The sequence below is a fragment of the Ailuropoda melanoleuca genome, chromosome 11, assembly GCF_002007445.2.
Source record: "Ailuropoda melanoleuca isolate Jingjing chromosome 11, ASM200744v2, whole genome shotgun sequence".
NCBI classification, from domain to species: domain Eukaryota; kingdom Metazoa; phylum Chordata; class Mammalia; order Carnivora; family Ursidae; genus Ailuropoda; species Ailuropoda melanoleuca.
Genome location: NC_048228.1, coordinates 21,621,258 through 21,641,774, shown reverse-complemented (window position 1 = coordinate 21,641,774; position 20,517 = coordinate 21,621,258). Strand labels below are relative to the sequence as shown.

At 37.0% G+C, this 20,517-nt stretch overlaps 1 protein-coding gene across 1 annotated transcript in view; it reads left to right on the top strand.

Annotated features, from left to right (window-relative positions):
* The window catches only part of ENPEP (glutamyl aminopeptidase), an 87,650-nt gene extending 67,472 nt beyond the window's left edge, over window positions 1-20,178 (top strand). Inside the window, exons 14-20 of the mRNA XM_002917514.4 lie at window positions 4,201-4,351; window positions 5,371-5,444; window positions 5,551-5,655; window positions 5,741-5,911; window positions 7,484-7,624; window positions 16,245-16,323; window positions 17,329-20,178. Coding sequence (XP_002917560.1) covers window positions 4,201-4,351; window positions 5,371-5,444; window positions 5,551-5,655; window positions 5,741-5,911; window positions 7,484-7,624; window positions 16,245-16,323; window positions 17,329-17,481 — 874 coding nt within the window. The 3' untranslated portion in view covers window positions 17,482-20,178. The remainder of the gene's footprint in view (window positions 1-4,200; window positions 4,352-5,370; window positions 5,445-5,550; window positions 5,656-5,740; window positions 5,912-7,483; window positions 7,625-16,244; window positions 16,324-17,328) is intronic.
* The last annotated feature ends 339 nt before the right edge of the window (window positions 20,179-20,517 follow it).

Here is a 20,517-nt window from a genome sequence, read left to right as displayed (position 1 = left end):
GGGTGGTGCAGTCGTTAAGCCTCTGCCTTCGGCTTAGGGCGTGATCCCAGCATTCTGGGATCGAGCCCCATATCAGGCTCCTCCACTAGGAGCCTGCTTCTTCCTCTCCCACTCCTCCTGCTTGTGTTCCCTCTCTCGCTGGCTGTCTCTGTCATATAAATAAATAAATAAAATTAAAATCTTAAAAAAAAAAAAAAAAGAAAGGAGTAGAGTAATTGGAAAGCGTCCGAAAGGACCTAGTTGTTTGCAAAAAGACTGTTTTAAGCCAGGAATCTGAATTTTGGCAAGTGAACACTGAGAAATCAGACACAATAGGGACTTTTTGAAATTCTCCACACCACCAAAGGCTTTGCTGGGGAACACAAGCACATGGGGCCAGCTGCATCCACCTAGGTACCTCTCCGAACTGTTTCTAATGTCCCAGTGAAGAGCGATGTTTGACAACACACTATGCTTAACTCAGCTTCTCTGAGGACTGTACTGTACTTCCAGGTCACACCCAGGGAAGCAAAAACAAACCTTTTGTTATAGGATTCCCCAACTTCCTGGGTACCTCAGCCCAAGATAAGAGGGCAAGAATTCTCTCATTAGACCCATTTGTCCTCTTTTCCATCAAGTTTGGTGGGAACTTTCTTTAAGTTATAGCCTCCATCTTTCCCAGATAATAGGACAGTTTTATGATATAAGTTCATCAGGCTGGGCTTTTACTAGATTGATGGAAGATTTTTAAATAAAAAGAATGATTGGGATGCTTGGATGGCTCAGTCAGTTAAGTGCCAGATTTCAGCTCAAGTCATGATCCCAGGGTCCTGGAATTGAGGCCTGCCTGGGGCTCCCTGCTCAGGGGGGAACCTGCTTCTCCCTCTCCCACTCCCCTTCCTCCCCACTCATGCTCTCTCTCTCTCTTCCTCTTGCTCACTTTCTCAAATAAAAAAAAAATTCTTTTAAAGATTTTCTTTATTTATTTGAGAGGGAGAGAAAGAGCACGAGTGAGGGAGAGGGGCAGAAGGAAAGGGAGAAGCAGACTCCCCACTGAGCAGGGAGCCTGACGTGGGACTCAATCTCAAGACCTTGGGATGATAACTTGAGCCAAAATCAGACCCTTAACCAACTGAACCACCCAGGCACCCAAAAAATCCTTAATAAAATAAAATAAAATAAAAATAAAATAAAATAAAAATAAAATAAAATTCTTAACCATATCTGGCTTTCAGAACTGCTGTATGCCTATGGATTTAACCAATGGAGTTTGAGACTCAAAGGTGCATAAGAATGCTGTCTTAGGTTGAGCCCCTAGAAGTGGAGTATGGTATGCAGGTTCACGTACGTGTAGTTTATTGAGAGAGTACTCTCATGAGGCAGGGGTATGAAAAACAGGATGGGGGTCACCTGGGTGGTACAGCGGTTGGGCGTCTGCCTTCGGCTCAGGGTGTGATCCTGGCATTCTGGGATCGAGCCCCACATCAGGCTCCTCCGCTGTGAGCCTGCTTCTTCCTCTCCCACTCCCCCTGCTTGTGTTCCCTCTCTCACTGGCTGTCTCTATCTCTGTCGAATAAATAAATAAAATCTTTAAAAAAAAAAAAGAAAAAAGAAAAACAGGATGGGGCAGGGATAAAGAGCTGAGCCATGATACGGTCTCAGATGGAGTCTAGCTTTGCCAGATTCCACTAAAAAGCTATGAATTATGCTGTAGAGTGTGTCCAACTTAAGGGAGGCGGGCTGGCTTGTTGCCTTCCTGAATCAGAGAATTAATGTCCAGGGGTGGGGGATTACATTACCTCTTAGGCAAGATGGATATATTTGGCCAAGGGCTGTTCTCTGAAGAAGGTGGCAGCTGTGAGCCAACAGTGCTGTTAAGGGATCTGAGAAGGGCACTATACATGTCTTTGTTCTCAAAACCAGGTCTTCACATGTGGTCCCACCAGTATCAACACTGCCTAGGAGCTTGTGAGAAATGCAAATTCTTAGGCCCTTCTCCAAATCATCTAAATCAGAAAATCTGCGGGGGTGGGGGGGTGTCTGAGAATACGTGATTTAATGAACTTTTCAGGTGTCACTGATAGATGCTCAAATTTGAGAATCATAGTTCTCAATGATACCGTTCTTCCTCTGGAGAGTCAAATACCAGGAGGGGCTACAGAGTAACATAATTTGTGGGAAATGAAAAGTGCATCAGCTAAGTTTTCGAAATGTTATCCCTAAAATAACCAGCAAACATTCACTCCCAGTCCAATGTTCTGACCATATGATTCAGACTTAGAGAAAACAAGTGATACCAAAATGGAACTATTGTATCAAGCATGTTGGAAAAATAAGGGTATAGGATAAGATATTGATTTTCAATGTTTGAATACAGAGTATTTCCTCAGAACCTCTAACTTTTGGATAATTGGATTCTCTTCTTACTTCTACTTATGCTACCTAATTAGCCAATTCTTCTGGCCCTGGTAACTGAGACCCATTCCTTCTAATTTTTTCACCTACCTAAAATGTACAGACCACTTGGTTTCTGACCAAATGGTCATTCTTCCTAAACTTTCATTATTCTTGTTGCTAAACTGATCCTCAGAGCAACCACTATTCTTCACAAACACCTTAAAAATCACCAGCTGGACATAGTTGTCGCTCTATCCACCAGGGAAAATAGGGAATCATTAAATTTAGAAAATTCTCGAGTTTCAAATATCAACACAAAATTGTATAATTTTTCTTACTAAGCAAGCATTCTCAATAAAACACTCCATTTCTCAATATTACTTGTGTTTTTATTAAGGAGGCTCCATGGTCCAAAATATAATGATTAGGATCTGAGAAAATAGAGGAAATCAGCTCTCTGAACTGGAAACAAACTATCATATCTCATTAATACAAATCAAACGAGGCGAAGATTTTCATTCTTATCTACCTGTCCAATACTACTAGTTCATCCTCAAATCGAACTGTTGGAGAGAATTCAAGATATAATTACAAATACTTTCACATGTAATAGCATTCAATGCATCAGGATTACTAATTCAATAATTCAAAATTTATTATTTAATTTAAATTTTCAAAATATAATTTGAAAAGACAGAATTCCCATCTAAGGTTCTTTTTGGGGCGCCTGGGTGGCACAGTCCTTAAGTGTCTGCCTTCGGCTCAGGGCATGATGCTGGTGTTCTGGGATCGAGCCCCACATCAGGCTCCTCTGCTATGAGCCTGCTTCTTCCTCTCCCACTCCTCCTGCTTGTGTTCCCTCTCTCGCTGGCTATCTCTCTCTCTGTCAAATAAATAAAATCTTAAAAAAAAAAAAACCTAGGCTAAATTTTGAGGCATAATAGATTTCTGAGAACAGTATTTCAAAAGGTTCTAGAATTCCTTTTAAGGAAGAAAAAACTGGATTCTTTAAACTTTGAAATGTCAATAGAAACTTCAAATTTGTGGAGGAACAAAATCCACTTTTATTTATCAATATTGTTTGAAAACGTATGAAAAAGGAAATGTTTTAATGAGAAAAGTTCAATTGGAATGTTTTAAACATTTATAATTCATGAGTATTGTTATGTTTCTTCTTCATATCAAATGTAAATAATTTCAGTAAGATATAATTATCATGGTGCATTTGTATATTTTTTTCTTATAAAGTATTTTTTAAAGATTTATTTATTTATATATTTAGAGAGAGTGGTGGGGCAGAAGGAGAGAAAGAGAGAGAAACTCAAGCAAACTCCTTGTTCAGCATGGAGCCCAACATGAGGCTCGATCCTACAACCCTGAGATCATGACCTGAGCTGAAATCAAGAGTTGGACACCTAACCAAATGAGCCACCCAGGCGCCCCACATTCATATATTGTAATCGGCTTGTGTCTATTCATCGATATTAACCATAGCTAAATGGCTTTTGTTTTATCCGGAATTTTGCCTCAGCAATTTTTCAAATGTACTTTTTAATGCTCTGTCTTCCTCCTTACTATTGAATATATGAAAGTACTAAGGCATCATTGTGAACAAACCGTTTTGATTGGGCCCCCCCAAATAAATGCATTTTCTTGATTGCTTAACAGAAGGATTCTCATTAACATTGAATTCTATGATTTCCATATTAGTACTTTTAGAAAAATGAGTACTAGTCTATGGTTGGGTTTTTTGGTTTTGGTTTTGTTTTGTTTTGTTTTTTTAGTGTATGGTTTTAAATTAATGGGTTTTTTTCTCTCCCTTAGAGCTCAACTTCTAGATTACAAGATGGCTTTAAACTTGACCAAGTATCTCAGAATGGAAGAAGATTTTTTACCGTGGCAGAGAGTGATTTCAGCCATAACCTATATCATTAGCATGTTTGAAGATGATAAAGATCTATACCCTGTGATTGAGGTGATGTTAATGCTCTATCTTATGACAGTAAAGGTGCAGCAATGAGAAGAATAGGGAAGTTGCTGAGACAAGGAGCTTCTGAGAGACACAAAAGCACATCTGGGTGCCAAGTGAAATTAAAGGAAGGTACAATGACATGGCTAGTCAAACTAAAGAGATACTATCTCTATTTTTTTAACTTGAAATGTATCAGTATTTCTGGTGCAGTATACCACCTAACGATATATTTTAGTGTTAGAAAGAACACAAGAACTAATATTTTAGTTACAATAGACAAGATACTCACTAGATCTTATTTTCAATGGATTTATTTATGTTAAATGAATTTATTCTTACTAAAATATAAGTTTGATACCATTATATTTTTGATACCATTGTATTCCTTGTTCTTGCTGCTGTTATTTCCACATTGAGATTTTATTATAGGATAGTCATTCTAAATACTTTGCTTTGGGGTTTCTGCAGCACTTTGGTAGGACACTTGCAATTTTAAAGAAATGCTGGATTCAAATCTCTAGCTCTTCCACTTACTAAATGAAAGAATTTGGACAAACGATTTAATATTTATGAGTCTTCACTTCCTTTGTACAGTAGGAATGTTGGCACTTTCCTGCCTATGGCAATGGGACAGTATATATCATATAAAATAAATACCTTTTGTAAATCCAAAGGCGGTATACATATATGAGTTTTCACTATTGTTATTTCATCAATACTTGATTAATCTTCTTAGTGCAGTAAGTATGTTAGGTGTTACTCCATTTCTTACAAATGTTAACTAAAAAGTAGAGGTCAAAAGGGGCTTACTCAAAGTTTTATTAAACTTTATTAAACATTAGAGAATGATCCAGGATGTTCTTATCTTCAGAACTGAATTGCCATGTTTCCTAAGGAGAAGCCCAGAGTTCTCTGAACTAGTGGGAAAGAAGATTACAACAGGTGGCTGTAGATTATAATAAATAAGAAACTGTTGATAAATAGTAAATTATTACTCATTGTATATGGTGCTTTTATTTCAGGAATACTTCCAAAGTCAAGTGAAGCCCATTGCAGATCTTCTGGGATGGAATGATGTTGGAGACCACCTTACAAAGTTATTTCTTACATTTTTAAAACTAATTTTCATTTAATATTTGTGTATGTTAAAACATGTTAAAAAGTGCTCACGGCCCCAGCTTTGTGTGTATTTGTTTTTTAAGGTTACTCCGTGCCTCCGTGTTAGGGCTTGCGTGCAAAATGGGAGATCAAGAAGCCTTGGAAAACGCTACCCAATTATTTCAGCAGTGGCTAAGTGGGACTTTAAGGTGACTGTTCATGTGTTCATTTCTAGAGGACTTCAAACTTAGAAATGAAGAATTAAAATCTCTGAAACACTGTTCCTTCTTCTAGGCTTCCTGTAAATCTCAGGCTTTTGGTTTATCGGTATGGAATGCAGAACTCTGGCAATGAGACTTCATGGAACTATACTCTTGATCAATACCAGAAAACTTCATTAGCTCAGGAAAAACAAAAACTGTTGTATGGATTAGCATCGGTGAAGAATGTTACCCTTTTGTCAAGGTAAGTTTTTTTTGTTGTTTTTTCTGTTCATATGAGTGGCATTTGATGGTTTATGTGTCACTGTCACTTTAAGATGCAAATTAAAGTAGGATACATTTCCAAGAACATCTATTAAATCTCATTTTTCCTGGCAAGAAACAAAGTATCCATGTAAGAGTGGAATAAAGATATGTAATCTCATATGAAAACATTCTGGGAGTAGGCAGTTTCTAGTTGTGAGCAGTGGTTCAACATTTTCATTCAGGACCTGGGATGTTTCCCTTTCCGTTCTGCCATCCTCGCCATGTTGGATGTCTCATAACCTCTAGAGTTCCAAATATTTTGTCTTCACACAAATATGTTCAGTGAAAGGAGAACAAGAACAAAAGAGTTCCTCCTCACAAAGCTTTGTCTTTTATGCTTAAAGGTGGGTTATCTACGCTTCCCCTAATAACCAGAACTGGATCACACTTGATCGTTCCGGGTTATGCTCTAGGTCTACTACTGGATCATTTGCCAACAGGATGTTCTTGAATTCCTTTGACTGATTAGGGCCATCATCATACTCTGAGGCTGGGGTAGGAGCCTCCCTACTTCCCTAGGATCAAGGATACCTTGACCCAAGCCCAGAACAAAATTGGTTTCTGTGAGCAGAGAAGGAGTATGTGCCACAATACGCATACCACGAATCTCCTGCCACTACACATATGCCCCAAATCAACTAGCATCTGCCCTAATGTATTTGTTGCTTAGTTATGGTTTCTGAGTTATTTATTGCATTCACTTAACCAACACTTACGATGTCCTTTCTATGTGTAAGTATATAAATTGTGGGAATAAAAATGAATAAGGCATGACATCTATCCTTGAGAAACTTATAGCTCATGAGAGAGACAGAATATAAATAGGAAATTACGATGTAATAACCAATTTATAAGGACTACTGGAAGCAAAGCCAACAATACTCCTTCACCATCTTGCTTTGGGGTAGATGTCAATTCTGCTCTTGGCCCTAAAATAGTCTATCAAGAACTTGATCATTTTTCCATGATTTTCCATTGATTCATTGATCCATTATTTTGATGGGACTGTGCTGATCATCTGATGAGAAAATTAGCAAGTGTTTACCTGCCTTACTAAGACTCTTGTGAATTAGAGGATGAGTGATAAATTACACAAAAATTCAGGACTACCAGTAAAGGGTAGTTTCTGGAAATTCAGTGGTCTAGAGTATGTCATGATATTCCCTCTAGGTACAGCCATGGCATAGAGTTAATAGAAACCTATTGATTTGGTCACGTAATTTATCTTGGACTTCTTTCCATTAGACTGTAATTATAGCTAATTAATCTAACCATATAGGTTACTTTAGAAGGTTGTTTCTTACAATCTAGGGAAGGACAAATAAGATGTAACTTTTATCCTTTAGAAAATAAAAGTATAAGTACTTTCCCTTAATTTACTGGCTCTTTGTTTTTTAGTTCAGGGGGTAATAGGGAAGTGGGTGAAGTGCTTGTATACAATAAATTCAATTAATTTTTTTAAAGTTAATAGTTAACATTTTGAACTGTTTTTCTATTTGTGTTTTCTTAGATATCTAGATTTGCTCAAGGACCCAAACCTTATTAAATCTCAGGATGTGTTTACAGTCATCCGATATATCTCATACAACAGCTATGGGAAGTACATGGCCTGGAATTGGATTCAGCTCAACTGGGAATATCTAGTCAACAGGTGGGATAATCAGAAAATGGCTTGTTGTTCTCTTTATTTGATACCATTGATAAGTTCTTTCTTTTTCTCTTTGCTGTACTTTCTCTCACATCTATACAATATCTGGAATGGCATATTATTAGAAGTAAAGGATCATGGTATTTTCTTTCTAGGGAAGCAATAGACTAGTTAATTTTAGGCCTAATTCTTTTTCTAGAAAATATTGTTTCCAACTGATCTACAGAATTCTGAAGCCTGGAGAGATACCTAAATTGCATTATTTTTAGTTTGGTTAAAACAAGTTAATATAACTCTCTCTGTTGGGTTAGCACCTAGTATAATGTCAGGCACATATTTAATTCTCAAGATTTAATGAAAACTAAGTGAGTTGCTGGATTTAGGTTCAAACTGGAACCTTATATCTTACTGAGCTTATATGGGTGATAATATTTATCTCTCTTGAGCAGGTAATTATACTTTAGGTAATAAAGGGACCTATATTTTCCAGGCAATAGCAATTTTAAAATGGGAAAAAGAAAGGACAAGAGAGGAAGAAATCTAACTAAAGAGATGTTTTCCCAAATTTCTTATTTCTTCAGCCCCATTTAGAAGAAATGTTGCTATTCTTGGTCCTAATCCTCTAAATTTAGTGGTTATTCCCATTAAATTTTTTTCTACAGAATATAAAATGCATATAGATGATATATCCCAAATAAATGTGTAAACATTGACAAAAGACCTTTATTGTCTGTAATCGCCATGCCTCGAAACAGGCCCTGTTATCCTCTCTTAATCTCTCCTGTTTTCCCATCAGCACTACCTCAGTGATAATGACTGCCTTATCAGAAATACTAACTATGAAGATAACTTTTATTTCTGTTCTCTTTTCCACCCACAATTCACCAGGCTGCCATTAGGTTCATTCACATTTCTCATCCTTCTGAGATCCAGATTATATCTTATTATCTTATTATACCTTATTATATCTTTCAACTAAGATACCCTACATTGCTTTCGCCCATTTGTGATGAAGCTTTGCCTTTTCTGTTCTTGCAGTGATTGAGTGTAACTGCTCATCCATCTCTATAAAAATTGACTGGTGTGTGTGTGTGTGTGTGTGTGTGTGTGTGTGTGTATGATGCTTTGTCCATCTGTTTATAACTTTTTCAATGAAATGCATGACTTAGAATTAATAAGTCTTCCTATTCGGAACATGTTGTTATCTGGAGGTAACCCTTCATGTTATGCAAACTGGTACCTTTCCTGTGCTTAATATATGCCTAGTGACATGTAGTGAGTATTTTGTTTTAATCAAAAAGACTATAAGTCTTTCATTTTTTTGGTACATGCTTCAGGAAACCTATGCAGATGAAGAAAAATGCTTACTTTTGAATTATTGTAAAAAAATAAGTAAATAATGTTCCATTTTGCATAATAAAATGGCAATTCTCTTATTGTTTATTAAATATAAAGTACTTTTCAAGGCCTATTTGGATAGTTCTGGTGTGATTTATTTCAAGTAATACATTTTTCATTTTAAAAAATTAGTTCATTGTTGTACCTCTTAATAAGAACTAGAAAAAAGAGGTGTTATTTTGTCATAGAAGTCATAAACATCTGTCCCTAAAATAAATTTATTAGACCTAATCTTGAATTTTACAAAAATAATAAATTGATATACTATTTCCAGTGCCAGTTCCAAAACCCTTGCCCGAGGCTTTTAATATTTCTTCATAGTCTAATGATCTAATTCTCATGAGGTATTATTTCACATAGCCTCAAACATAAAATTATATTACAACCACATGTTGGACAAAAAAATAACGCCCAATATTAATTATGGTTAGTTTGAATAAATAGAATTTCCCTGCTAAAATTGGATAGGATGAATTAAACAAAAATGAGCAAACTTTACACAAATATTTCCAAACTCTTGAATATTTTCCAGAATCCAGAATGAGTGATTTTTCTGCCTAGGTTCCTGAACAATTTATTGTCATCCTAAAATAAATAAGCTGCTTTTTTTTAATAAAGAGCTTTGTCATGTGATTTATATGACGACTGATGGCCACATCATTAATGCCCTTTCTAGTTCAAGACTTAATCAAAATGTTCCAAAGATACTTCTGCAATTAGTCTTTGCTTTTATCTATTCCAGTAAGGTCTTAGATGAAACTGTGAATGTGAATGAACTCAGCAAGTCAGTAGTATGGTGTGCTAAGATTTGTTTTTAATTTATGACTATGGTTGAAAATTAAGTCAATGAGACATGACTGAAACCATTTAAAGACTGCTTCATAGACAAAAAAATTTAGTAAGAATTTAATTAAAAGCTTTATGTGCATTGAAGTAATTTCATTGGATAATATGATAATACTTATGTAAATATTAAGTCCAAGAAGATGATCGTTATATAATATTATTTTTTAACTATTTAAGATAAATCCTTATTTTAGTTTTAAAAGTAATTAATATGATAAATATACAGCATGTTTCCCTTTAAATGTTACACTTTTTATGATATGGGTTTATTGGGATAAACGTATTTTGTTCTTACATTTTTAGTATTTATACAGGTAGTGTCAGTCTTTATTCAATCTATTCATTGCTAGTTCCCCAAAATGTCCTTTAATTTGTAGTCACTAAGAAAAAAATTTACTATTAACTTTGCCCATTTTTCCAACCCTTGCTAATACTGAGAGGTGTCTTTAGAAATATCCTTGCTAATGAAAGACCTAAACATGAGACAGGAAACCATCAACATCCTAGAGGAGAACACAAGCAGCAAGCTCTTTGACCTTGGCCACAGCAATTTCTTCTTAGACATGTTGCCAGGGGCAAGGGAAACAAAAGCAACAATGAACTACTGGGACTTACCAAGATAAAAATCTTCTACAAGGTAAAGGAAACAATCAACAAAACTAAAAGGCAGCCTTCTGAATGGGAAAAGATATTTTCAAGTAACATCTGATAAAGGGCTGGTATCCAAAATCTGTAAAGAACTTATCAAACTCAACACCCAAGAAACAATCCAGTTAAGAAATGGGCAGAAGATATGAGCAGACATTTTTCCAAAGAAGAGATCCAGGTGGCCAACAGACACATGAAAAGGTGCTCAACATCACTCATCATCAGGGAAATACAAATCAAAACCATGATGAGATACCACCTCACACCTGTCAGAATGGCTAAAATACACAACACAGGAGAAAATAGGTGTTGGCAAGATGGAGAGAAAGGGGAACCCTCCTGTACTGCTGGTGGGAATTATTCCCTCCTGAACTGTTGGTGGGAATGAAAAGTGGTGAAGCCACTCTGGAGAATAGTATGACAGTTCCTCAGAAAGCTAAAAATAGAACTACCCAATGATCCAGCAATTGCACTACTAGATATTTACCTAAAGGATGCAAAGACACACCTTTGAAGGATGTCTATAGCAGCATTATCAACAAGAGCCAAACTATGGAGAGAGCCCAAATGTCCATCAACTGATGAATGGATAAAGAAGGGGTGGTGTATATATACAATGGAATACTACTCAGCCAACAAAAAGAATGAAATCTTGCCATTTGCAATGACCTGAGTGGAACTAGAGTGTATTATGCTAAGCAAAATAAGTCAATCAGAGAAAGACAAGTACCTATATGATTTCACTCACATGTGGAATTTAAGAAACAAAACAGATGAACATTCAGGAGGGGAAAAGGGGGGGGACAAATCATGAGAGACTCTTAACTATAGAGAACAAACCGAGGGCTCATGGAGGGAGCTGAGAAGGGGATGGGATAGACGAGTGATGCGTATTAAGGAGGGCACTCGTTATGATGAGCGCTGGGTGTTATGTGCAAATGATGAACCAGTGAACTCTACTCCTGAACCAATACTGAACCGTATGTCAACTAACTAGAACTTAAAGAAAAAAAGAAATATCCTTGCTAATTGAGTATATAAAAACTGATATCTCATTTTAAATTATAATCCTTTTATCCAGTAAGTATTGTATAACATCTGCTATGAGCCTGGCACTGTGCTTGACATTGAAGATATAATAGTAGAAACAGACTTGGATCTCTGTCATGGACCTTAGGGTCTGGTAATGGAGACCAATGTTAATTAAAGAATCACACAAATACATGTACACTTCAAACTGTAATAATTACAAATAGAAGAGGTTCCAGTCACACTGAAAGAGTGTAAAAGGGAAACTGACCAAGTCAAGAGAATTTGGACATTAAGGGCTTCCCTAAGGAAGTGATGGTTGAGCTGAATTCTAAAGGAAGAACAGGAGTTATTTAGGTGAACAAGAGGTGAAGCATTCCTGGCCAAATACCTTCTATCAGAAAGGAGAAAAGAGAAGGGACAACCTTTGCAGGGTCAGTTAAGATTTGGGCTGTTGTTATAAGGGCAGTGCTAAATCACTAAAGGGTTTTAAGTAAGAAAGTGAAATGATTGATTTTACTTTGAAAAGAAAACACTGGTGGTAAAGCACAGACCTAAATGGGGACCAGAGTGAATTTGGAAAAGCAGTTACAGAGCTATTAGCAGTCCCAACAGAAGATAGTGGTAGATTGGACTCTGGATATAACAATGAAGATAAAGAGGTAAGAACAACATTAGAAATAGGACAGAAGTGAGGTGACAAGGATAATGCCTCGATTTCTAGAAAAGATAAGGAGAGGGAGAACAATGAATTCAGTTTTCTATTTATGATGCCTTTGAGTCTCTTTTGAGATGTTGAAGTGAAGATTATTTCAAGGAAGTTATAGTCCCTTGTCAAATGCTACTTAAGGTTTGAGTAAATCCAAGACAGAAAAATGCCCATTAGATTTACTGGCATAAAAGCTATTGGTAACTCTAGGGGCTCCTGGGTGGCTCAGATGGTTAAGCGTCTGCCTTCGGCTCAGGTCATGATCTCCAGGTCCTGGGATGGAGCCCCGCATCAGGCTCCCAGCTCAGCGGGGAGTCTGCCTCTCCCTCTGCCTCTCCCCCTGCTGTGCTCTCTCTGCCTCTCTCTCTCTCAAATGAATAAATAAAATCTTTTAAAAAAAGAAGTTATTGGTAACTCTAGAAAGAATTTTTCAGTGGAGTGATGGTGGCAGAACCTAAATTGAATCAAATTAATAAATCAATCACTGGAGAGGAAATGAAGATATTAAATGTAGAGAACTCTTTCAAAGAGTTTGACTATGAATGGGGAGGTGAGAAAAAGGATGTTAAGAGAGATGCTGGATCAAGGAAGAGAATTTTTTTTTCTTTGTGGAAGATAGTTTTAATATGTTTAATATATTTTATTTTATTTTTATTTTTTTTTAAGATTTTATTTATTTATTCGACAGAGACAGAGACAGCCAGCGAGAGAGGGAACACAAGCAGGGGGAGTGGGAGAGAAAGAAGCAGGCTCCCAGCGGAGGAGCCCGATGCGGGGCTCGATCCCACAACGCCGGGATCATGCCCTGAGCCGAAGGCAGACGCCTAACCGCTGTGCCACCCAGGCGCCCCTAATATATTTTAAAGCTGATGAGAAAGACCCAGTGAAGAATGAGAGATTTAATATGTAAGACAGAAAAGATTCTTTTAAAAATAAAATTTTTAAGAAAGTGGGGAGAGGGGTGCCTGAGTGGCTCAGTCGGCTAAGCATCTGCCTTCGGGTCAGGTTATAATCCTAGGGTCCTGGGATCAAGCCCCTCATTGTGCTCCCTGCTCAGTGAAGGGGCTTGCTTCCTCTCCCTCTGCCTGCTACTCTCCCTCCTTGTACTCTCTCTGTCAAATAAATAAATAAGTAAAATCTTTTAAAAAAAAAAAAGAGCAAGTGGGGAGAAATTGGAGCCAATGCACAGATGATAGAAGAAAAATAGGTATCTTTGTATGTTTGTAACCTAAAAGATATAGGAGTTACTATGCATTTTCTCTGTAAATTAGAAGACAAAGTCATCTTTGTTGAAGAAGGAGGGAAGCAGGAAGATGTCTGGAGGTTGGAAGAGAGTGAAAAACTTGAAAAAAGGAATTCAGGGATTAAGAAAATGAACTGACCAGGGTAATGTAGGAGGACTGTCAACATGGAGGGTCCATTTAAGATTGATATTCATGAATTTGTCATGAAACCTTTTGGAAAAAGTTGTGACCTCCCTTGACAGATTAGCAAACACAGAGGAAATGGGCAGTTGATTTCATCCAAAACTGAAGTTTTGCTAGAAACAAGTTGTTAAACTGTAAGGGAGTTTATGGCTTAAAAAAAAATGTTATTGAAAGTGGTATCCCATGAAATCTAAACTATATAAGGAAACAAATGGAAGAAAAGGAAGAGTTCATGGTCCAGGAGAAAGTAAGGATAGGGATGGTCAATGGCCCAGAAATCCAGATAAAGTCAGAGAATGGTCATAGTGAAAACTGACAGGTAAATTTTATCATGGAGGGTGCATGAATGAACAATTTTAGAGACAGTGTACTTATGGATGATCACAAGGTATGATCATGGGAATTGGCGGCCAAGGTAAAGATATCATTAGGAATGAGAATGTAAAGAAACTAAGGAGCTGAGATGTTGTGTTTGTCATCGATGTGGACCTTGAAATCACAGCTTGGAGTAGAGAGAAAGACTAGGAGTCAGGTGCATAAATTAGATGAGGGGGAATAACTAGCAGGAACAGAGGTTTTTAAAAAGAGTGGAGAAATAATGGTCCATAATCCACAATAGCAGAATGAGCACATCAACTCCATTTCTGACTTGCTTCTATGAAGGATGTGGGAAAATAAACATTCTCGAAATGAGAAGAAATATTCCCTGGAAAGGGATAGTTCCAGAAGGCTAGGTGGAAGGGATCAAGAGATTTGGAGATGTCGGAGTCTGTCAAGGGCGAGGAAGTACAGCATATATGTTATTGGGACAGCATTGAGAATAGATGCCTCAGAGTCTTATATTTGGGAGAATGACTGATGACATTAAGTAAAAGGAAACTGCTTACGTTAGACTACTAAGACATGAAAGAGGAAAGACATGGTGGATTTCAATTCAATGGTGTCTGTGATAAGAGTGAGCACTGGACCTAGTTCACTGAAAATCATGGTTAATTATTAGAACATTTCCTGTTTTTTCCCATTGGTACATTTTCTCTATGTTTCTTTTGCAAACTGCTGAATCATTTCTTTGATAATTTCACGTTGGCATATTTCTCCCTTTTACCAATTGGTAAGTGTTCTTTGTATAGTGAAAATATTTGCTCTTTTCACAATAAAAAAACGAATTTTGACTTAATTTTATGAGCTTTTTAGTACAAAAATTTTTAAAATACACACAACAAACATTATTAGCTTTTATCTGCATGGCTTCTGCTTTTGTTATGTGGTAATTTTTAAATGTAAAATTTCTTCTGCTGTTTGTTTACCTCTCCCTACAGCAGTATGTTTTCTTTATCCTTCCACAGCATTCCGGTGGTTCAAAGTCAATACATAATTCTTGTGGTTGTTTTTCTCACACTGTGATTGGTTGCAATGAGATTTTTATATGTAACACAATTATTTGTATTATGGTCTGTTAGAAAATTTCTGATTCTTGCTCTTTAAGAGTGAAAGTATGACAGGGCCAAGAATAGAGTATCATCTCTAAAATCTTATCTTTGCGCTTAGCTTCAAGTGTCTTTGCGTAGCCTAATATAGATCATATAGGCTGATACAGACAAATACAGTATGCAAGCAGCTAATAAAGCTTTTTGGAGGAAGAGTAAATAGCTTATGTTCAAATTTCTATACCTGTGGGAAGATGCATGGAGGATTTATCAGGGTAAAGGTGACTAGAGCTACTCCGCTGTACGGGAAGCACAGAAATGCAGCAGCTTAAAGGGCTTACACAATTATTTCTCACTCATGTTAGTCTACTGAAGTGAGCACTCCAAATTGTTAAAGCGTTCTGCCCCATAAGGCCTAGGACCTTATCCTGTCGGTGTGGTTGAAGCTTGGAAGAAGGGGAGAAAAAACCAGAAGTCCAAGGCAAGCAATTTTCCTCGACTTAAGCAAGGAGGCAGAGGATGAACGTGGCGCTTCTGCTCCGGTTCCGCTGATAAGAACAGAGCCGCCCGTCTGCACGTAGTTGTGAGGGAGGCGGAGAAATGTCATCTCTATCTGGGTTCTCCTGTGTGCAGGATAAAAGAACAGATTGGGGGAGTCCCACCAGCAGTCACCACATCTGGGACAGTGTTGTGGCTCTGTATACAAAAAGGCTGAAGGATGTACTAAGATTTTTCCTGTAATAGAAATTTTAAATTAAATGTGTTTACTTACTGTGGTTTGGTTATTTAAAAAAAAAATTACTGTTTTTATTTTTATTTATTTATTTATTTTTTTAAAGATTTTATTTATTTATGTGCCAGAGATAGAGACAGCCAGCGAGAGAGAGAGGGAACACAAGCAGGGGGAGTGGGAGAGGAAGAAGCAGGCTCATAGCGGAGGAGCCTGATGTGGGGCTCGATTCCAGAACGCCGGGATCACCCCTGAGCCGAAGGCAGACGCTTAGCGACTGCGCTACCCAGGCGCCCCAAAATTACCGTTTTTAAAAACCCACAAAATCAAAAGGAAATGTCTATGTCTAGAGAAAGGATTTAAAGTTCGAGCACTTATACCCCCTCTTACTTGCTTAAACCCCCTTCAGGTACACTCTCAATGACAGGAACCTTGGCAGGATCGTCACGATAGCAGAACCTTTCAACACGGAACTACAGCTCTGGCAGGTATGAAGTCAAACCCCTCCACACTTGTCTGGGAAGAACAGAATCAAACTTTTTTTTTTTTTTTCCAAATGTAAATGGCGTTTTCTCCATTCAGACCTCAGACGACAAGGAGAAAGAAATAATTCTTATAGCTAATTAAATGTAGACCTATTTTTTCTAAACGGAAAACAAATCAAATAACCAAGAAATAAAGTGTAAAAGTTGAGAAAGCTAAGCCTTTAAAAGGCCTAGAAGGCTACGTGAGACCTTTCAGCTTACCAGTGTGGACAGTATGTCTCCCCTTTCCTCATAAATGTAAGCTAGAATAAGATAGTCACGATTTGATTCCTTTCAAAATTCATAGTTTTGGAATTCAAAGACATTTAGGTTTCAAATATCTCAGTTCCAGGGGGGAAAATGCTTATTAATATTGGAAAATTGAGATTGTATGAATTTTCTGTATGTTACATTGGAGTGTTAACATTCTTCTGAACAAAATAATTCTTATTTTTATAAGTGGCAAACACTACTATGATTGACTTTGGGGGAAGAGTTTGGAAGAAAGACAAAAGAGAGAACCAAGGTTAACAGAGATGTTATTATGAGGCCTTAATAAGGCAACTGAAAGTATATTAAAATATTCCCAACTGCTGAAGTGAAAGGCTAAGCAAAGCCCACATCCCACAGATTGGGTTTTCCAGGGACCATGCTGGTGAATGCACAGAAAATAGAGAAACAGCAGGAGTACAGAGGGGAACGCAGCCGCTAGTGCGCTGCTCTCCTTCCCCAAGATGGCAGAGCCTCTCTGGACCTGACATGCTGCCAAAAGTCCAAAAGCCATGGGTAATGATTGCCAATCTGAGAGACGGGCTCAGTCTCAGCTATGCACCAGGACATGTAACTCACTGTTGTGCAATGATAATGAATTTCCAGGAAAGAAAGAAACAAATCCAGCTTGTAAATAAAAGCCTTGAAGACTAGCTGGGCTGAAAATGACTTTCTTAATTATTTCCCTCTCTTTTCTAGATGGAGAGCTTTTTTAAAAAATATCCAGATGCTGGAGCAGGAGAAACACCTAGGGAGCAAGTGCTGGAAACAGTGAAGAACAATATCGAGTGGTTAAGGCAAAACAGAGACACCATAAGACAGTGGTTTTTGGATTTACCTAGGAACAGTTAATGTATCTAAATATCATATTTTAATTTTGTGAACCTGTTGTTTCTCCTATGACATATTTGGTGGCCGAATTTACAAGCACAATGGAAGGAGTCTTATACGCAGATACTGCTTTTGCTGAGTAGTGTGTTTCTATGTCTTGCAAAGCTTTTAAGTTGTGTTCTTTGTTTATGAAGGAAGATACTAAGAGAGTAGTTAATGTTCTCAGGGATTTCTTCTAAGTGTACTTCATAGGAGATTCTTTGCAAACTGAAGAGAATTTAATAGCCATTTTAATGTCTTTAAATATCATTCTTTATATCTTATATCTGTGAAAATAGAACAATTTGGTCTTAGCTTTACATTTTTAGTACCAAAGAAACACCACTTAATCTTCTCTCTTGATTGATTTTTAAAGTTTAAATACCAGTACTTGAGGGACCAAAATTACCATCTTAATCTTTATTTTATTATTCAGAATTACACATATCTCATATCATTGTATTCACATGTGTCCTACTCCTTTAAATCCTACCAAAGTAACCGAGGTTTAAATTTTACTCAAGGATTGCGTGAATTAGCCAAAGAAATGGCTATTGCCTTTACTATAAAATCAACAAAAGAACTCTCTTCTCCTTTTTAAAATAAATCTGAATGATTAACCTGAAGAAAATATGTTGTTGTTTTCCAGTGTCACTTTACTCTCGAATAATAATGACTGCAGCATTCCCCAAATAATTTAGCATGAGGCAAATACAATTCAAGAACCTAGCTTTTTTCATGCTTGGTACTCTGTCGTCCTGCTCCATTCCCTACAAAGCTCCTTCAATATGCTATGAAATTAGAGGGAAGATAGTGCTTAACTTTGCTCAATGGATTTTAGAGAAAAAAGACTAAATAATTGGAAACTGGTCAGGAAAGAGAGAAGGTTGATTATTCCATAAAACTAAATGGAATTAGAATTTAGCTTTGATCTAACCTAGCAATCTAAGTGTGAAAATGAGGAAACCCATGTATGTCTCCAGCATGACTCTGCATATCTGAGGATATATCTTCTTATACATAACTTTTATGTATAAGCCCTTAGATCCTAATCCATACAGAATAGCACTGATCAAATTTATATTCGTGACGTGATTAAAGACATCAATTTTGTAGAAGCCGGTGGCAAGAATATGTTTAATATGGCACTTGATGCCTCGTAGATCCACAATGTAAGTCCAATAGACAGCAAAAAAGGTAAATGACTACATTTCAGTCTGCTATATCTAGAAAATCAAAATTTATTTGGAAGCTTCAAATAATTTAAGATTGATTTGATGATAACTGAAGCACATGAAAACAAAATCTTAGCTTTGATTTTAGCTACATAATAATGTGCCTTAGTTAAATACTTTCAGACTTTGTAAACTTTCCTACTGCTATTTCTTAATTATTGCTTCTTAATCTACACAGCTAAACTGACAAACTCAAATGCAGCCTGATGGGGAGAAAGATTAAAAAAAAAAAAGAAATTTCCAGACCAGAACTTTAAAAATATTATTTTAAGTGACTTCAGAAGAAAAAACACATTAACACCATAAATCATCAGGAAAGCCCTACTATCCTTATGAGGTTTAACACCCTAACTTCAAATTACTCAACAATCAAAACCAGCACTTGAAGTCTATGTATTGTTTCAAGTCGACGAGGAGTGGGATGGCTTATCCTCCTGCTTTATGTAATAAACACATTTTTTTAAAGAAAAATATAAGTTGAGGGGGATGGTAAATGAAACAATTACAACTTGCCTCCAAGTCATTCTGTTTCATTCCATTTTAAGCACTAAAATGGAAAATGAATTGTTTAGTTCTCTTTACTCCACATGCAAAAGAGCTGCGCACACTCTGTCATAACAACTTCAGTAGTCCATCAGGGCCTTCTCAAACAGCATCTGGTTTTCAAAAGGCTGATGACTGATAGACCTATGCCAAGAACAACTTCCTCTCTGCTTGCTGGTTTGTCCTGATTTTCACAAGGGAGGAAAATCAGTATATTGTTTCCAAAATTAAACTGCAGTATACCATCAACTTTTTAAAATTAACTGGAAGAAATGATCAGCAAGGTCATGTAGCAAGGAGCAGGGCCAGTGTTATTACCTTGGACCTAGGCAGTCTACTCCAGTATTCCAGATCCTTGCTATGCACCCACATAAATATAAACTAGGAGTTCAAATAATAAACCATGAACATAAAAGTGACAGGTAGGGAAGGTCTGGGAAACAGATATATACAGCTGCCCGTTGGAGGCAATGGTATTCCTATAGTTTACCCTCTCTGTTGGTAAAATGTTAGTCCAAAAATAGAAAAATGTAAGGTGGGAGCAAAAATTTAGAACAGTAATTCTCAAAGGAAATTGAGAATAAAGAGACAACAGAAGGTAGGGTAATAGAATTATCAGTGGAGCTTTCTAAAACATTAGCAAATAATAATAGCAAACTTTTTTTGACCAAGTACTGTCCTAAACACTAGCACTCCACATACTTTAATTTCTATATTTACATTTACAGAAACTTCATGAGGTAGGTCCTGTTAATATCCTATTTTCCAGGGGCACCTGGGTGGCTCAGTCGTTGGGCGTCTGCCTTCGGCTCAGGGCGTGATTCCAGAGTCCTGGGATCGAGCCCCCCATCAGGCTCCTCTGCTGGGAGCCTGCTTCTTCCTCTCCCACTCCCCCTGCCTGTGTTCCCTCTCTCACTGGCTGTCTCTCTCTGTCAAATAAATAAATAAAATCTTTAAAAAAATATATATCCTATTTTCCAGATGGAGAAACTGAGACAGAAGTTGTAGAACTTGCTCAGGCCATAAAGTAGTGTCTGGCACCAGCCAGGATTTCGAACCTAGGCAGTTTATCACCAGAATCTATGGGGTTTTTTTTTTTTTTTGGTTTTTTTTTTGCATTTTATCCTAGATTTTAAGTATATTGGATATATTTTACAGACACAACAACACTCAAGAATCTATGGTCTTAACTACAGCATTAGAATAGAAATGTGTGCTTTAAAACTGGAGTGATCTGATG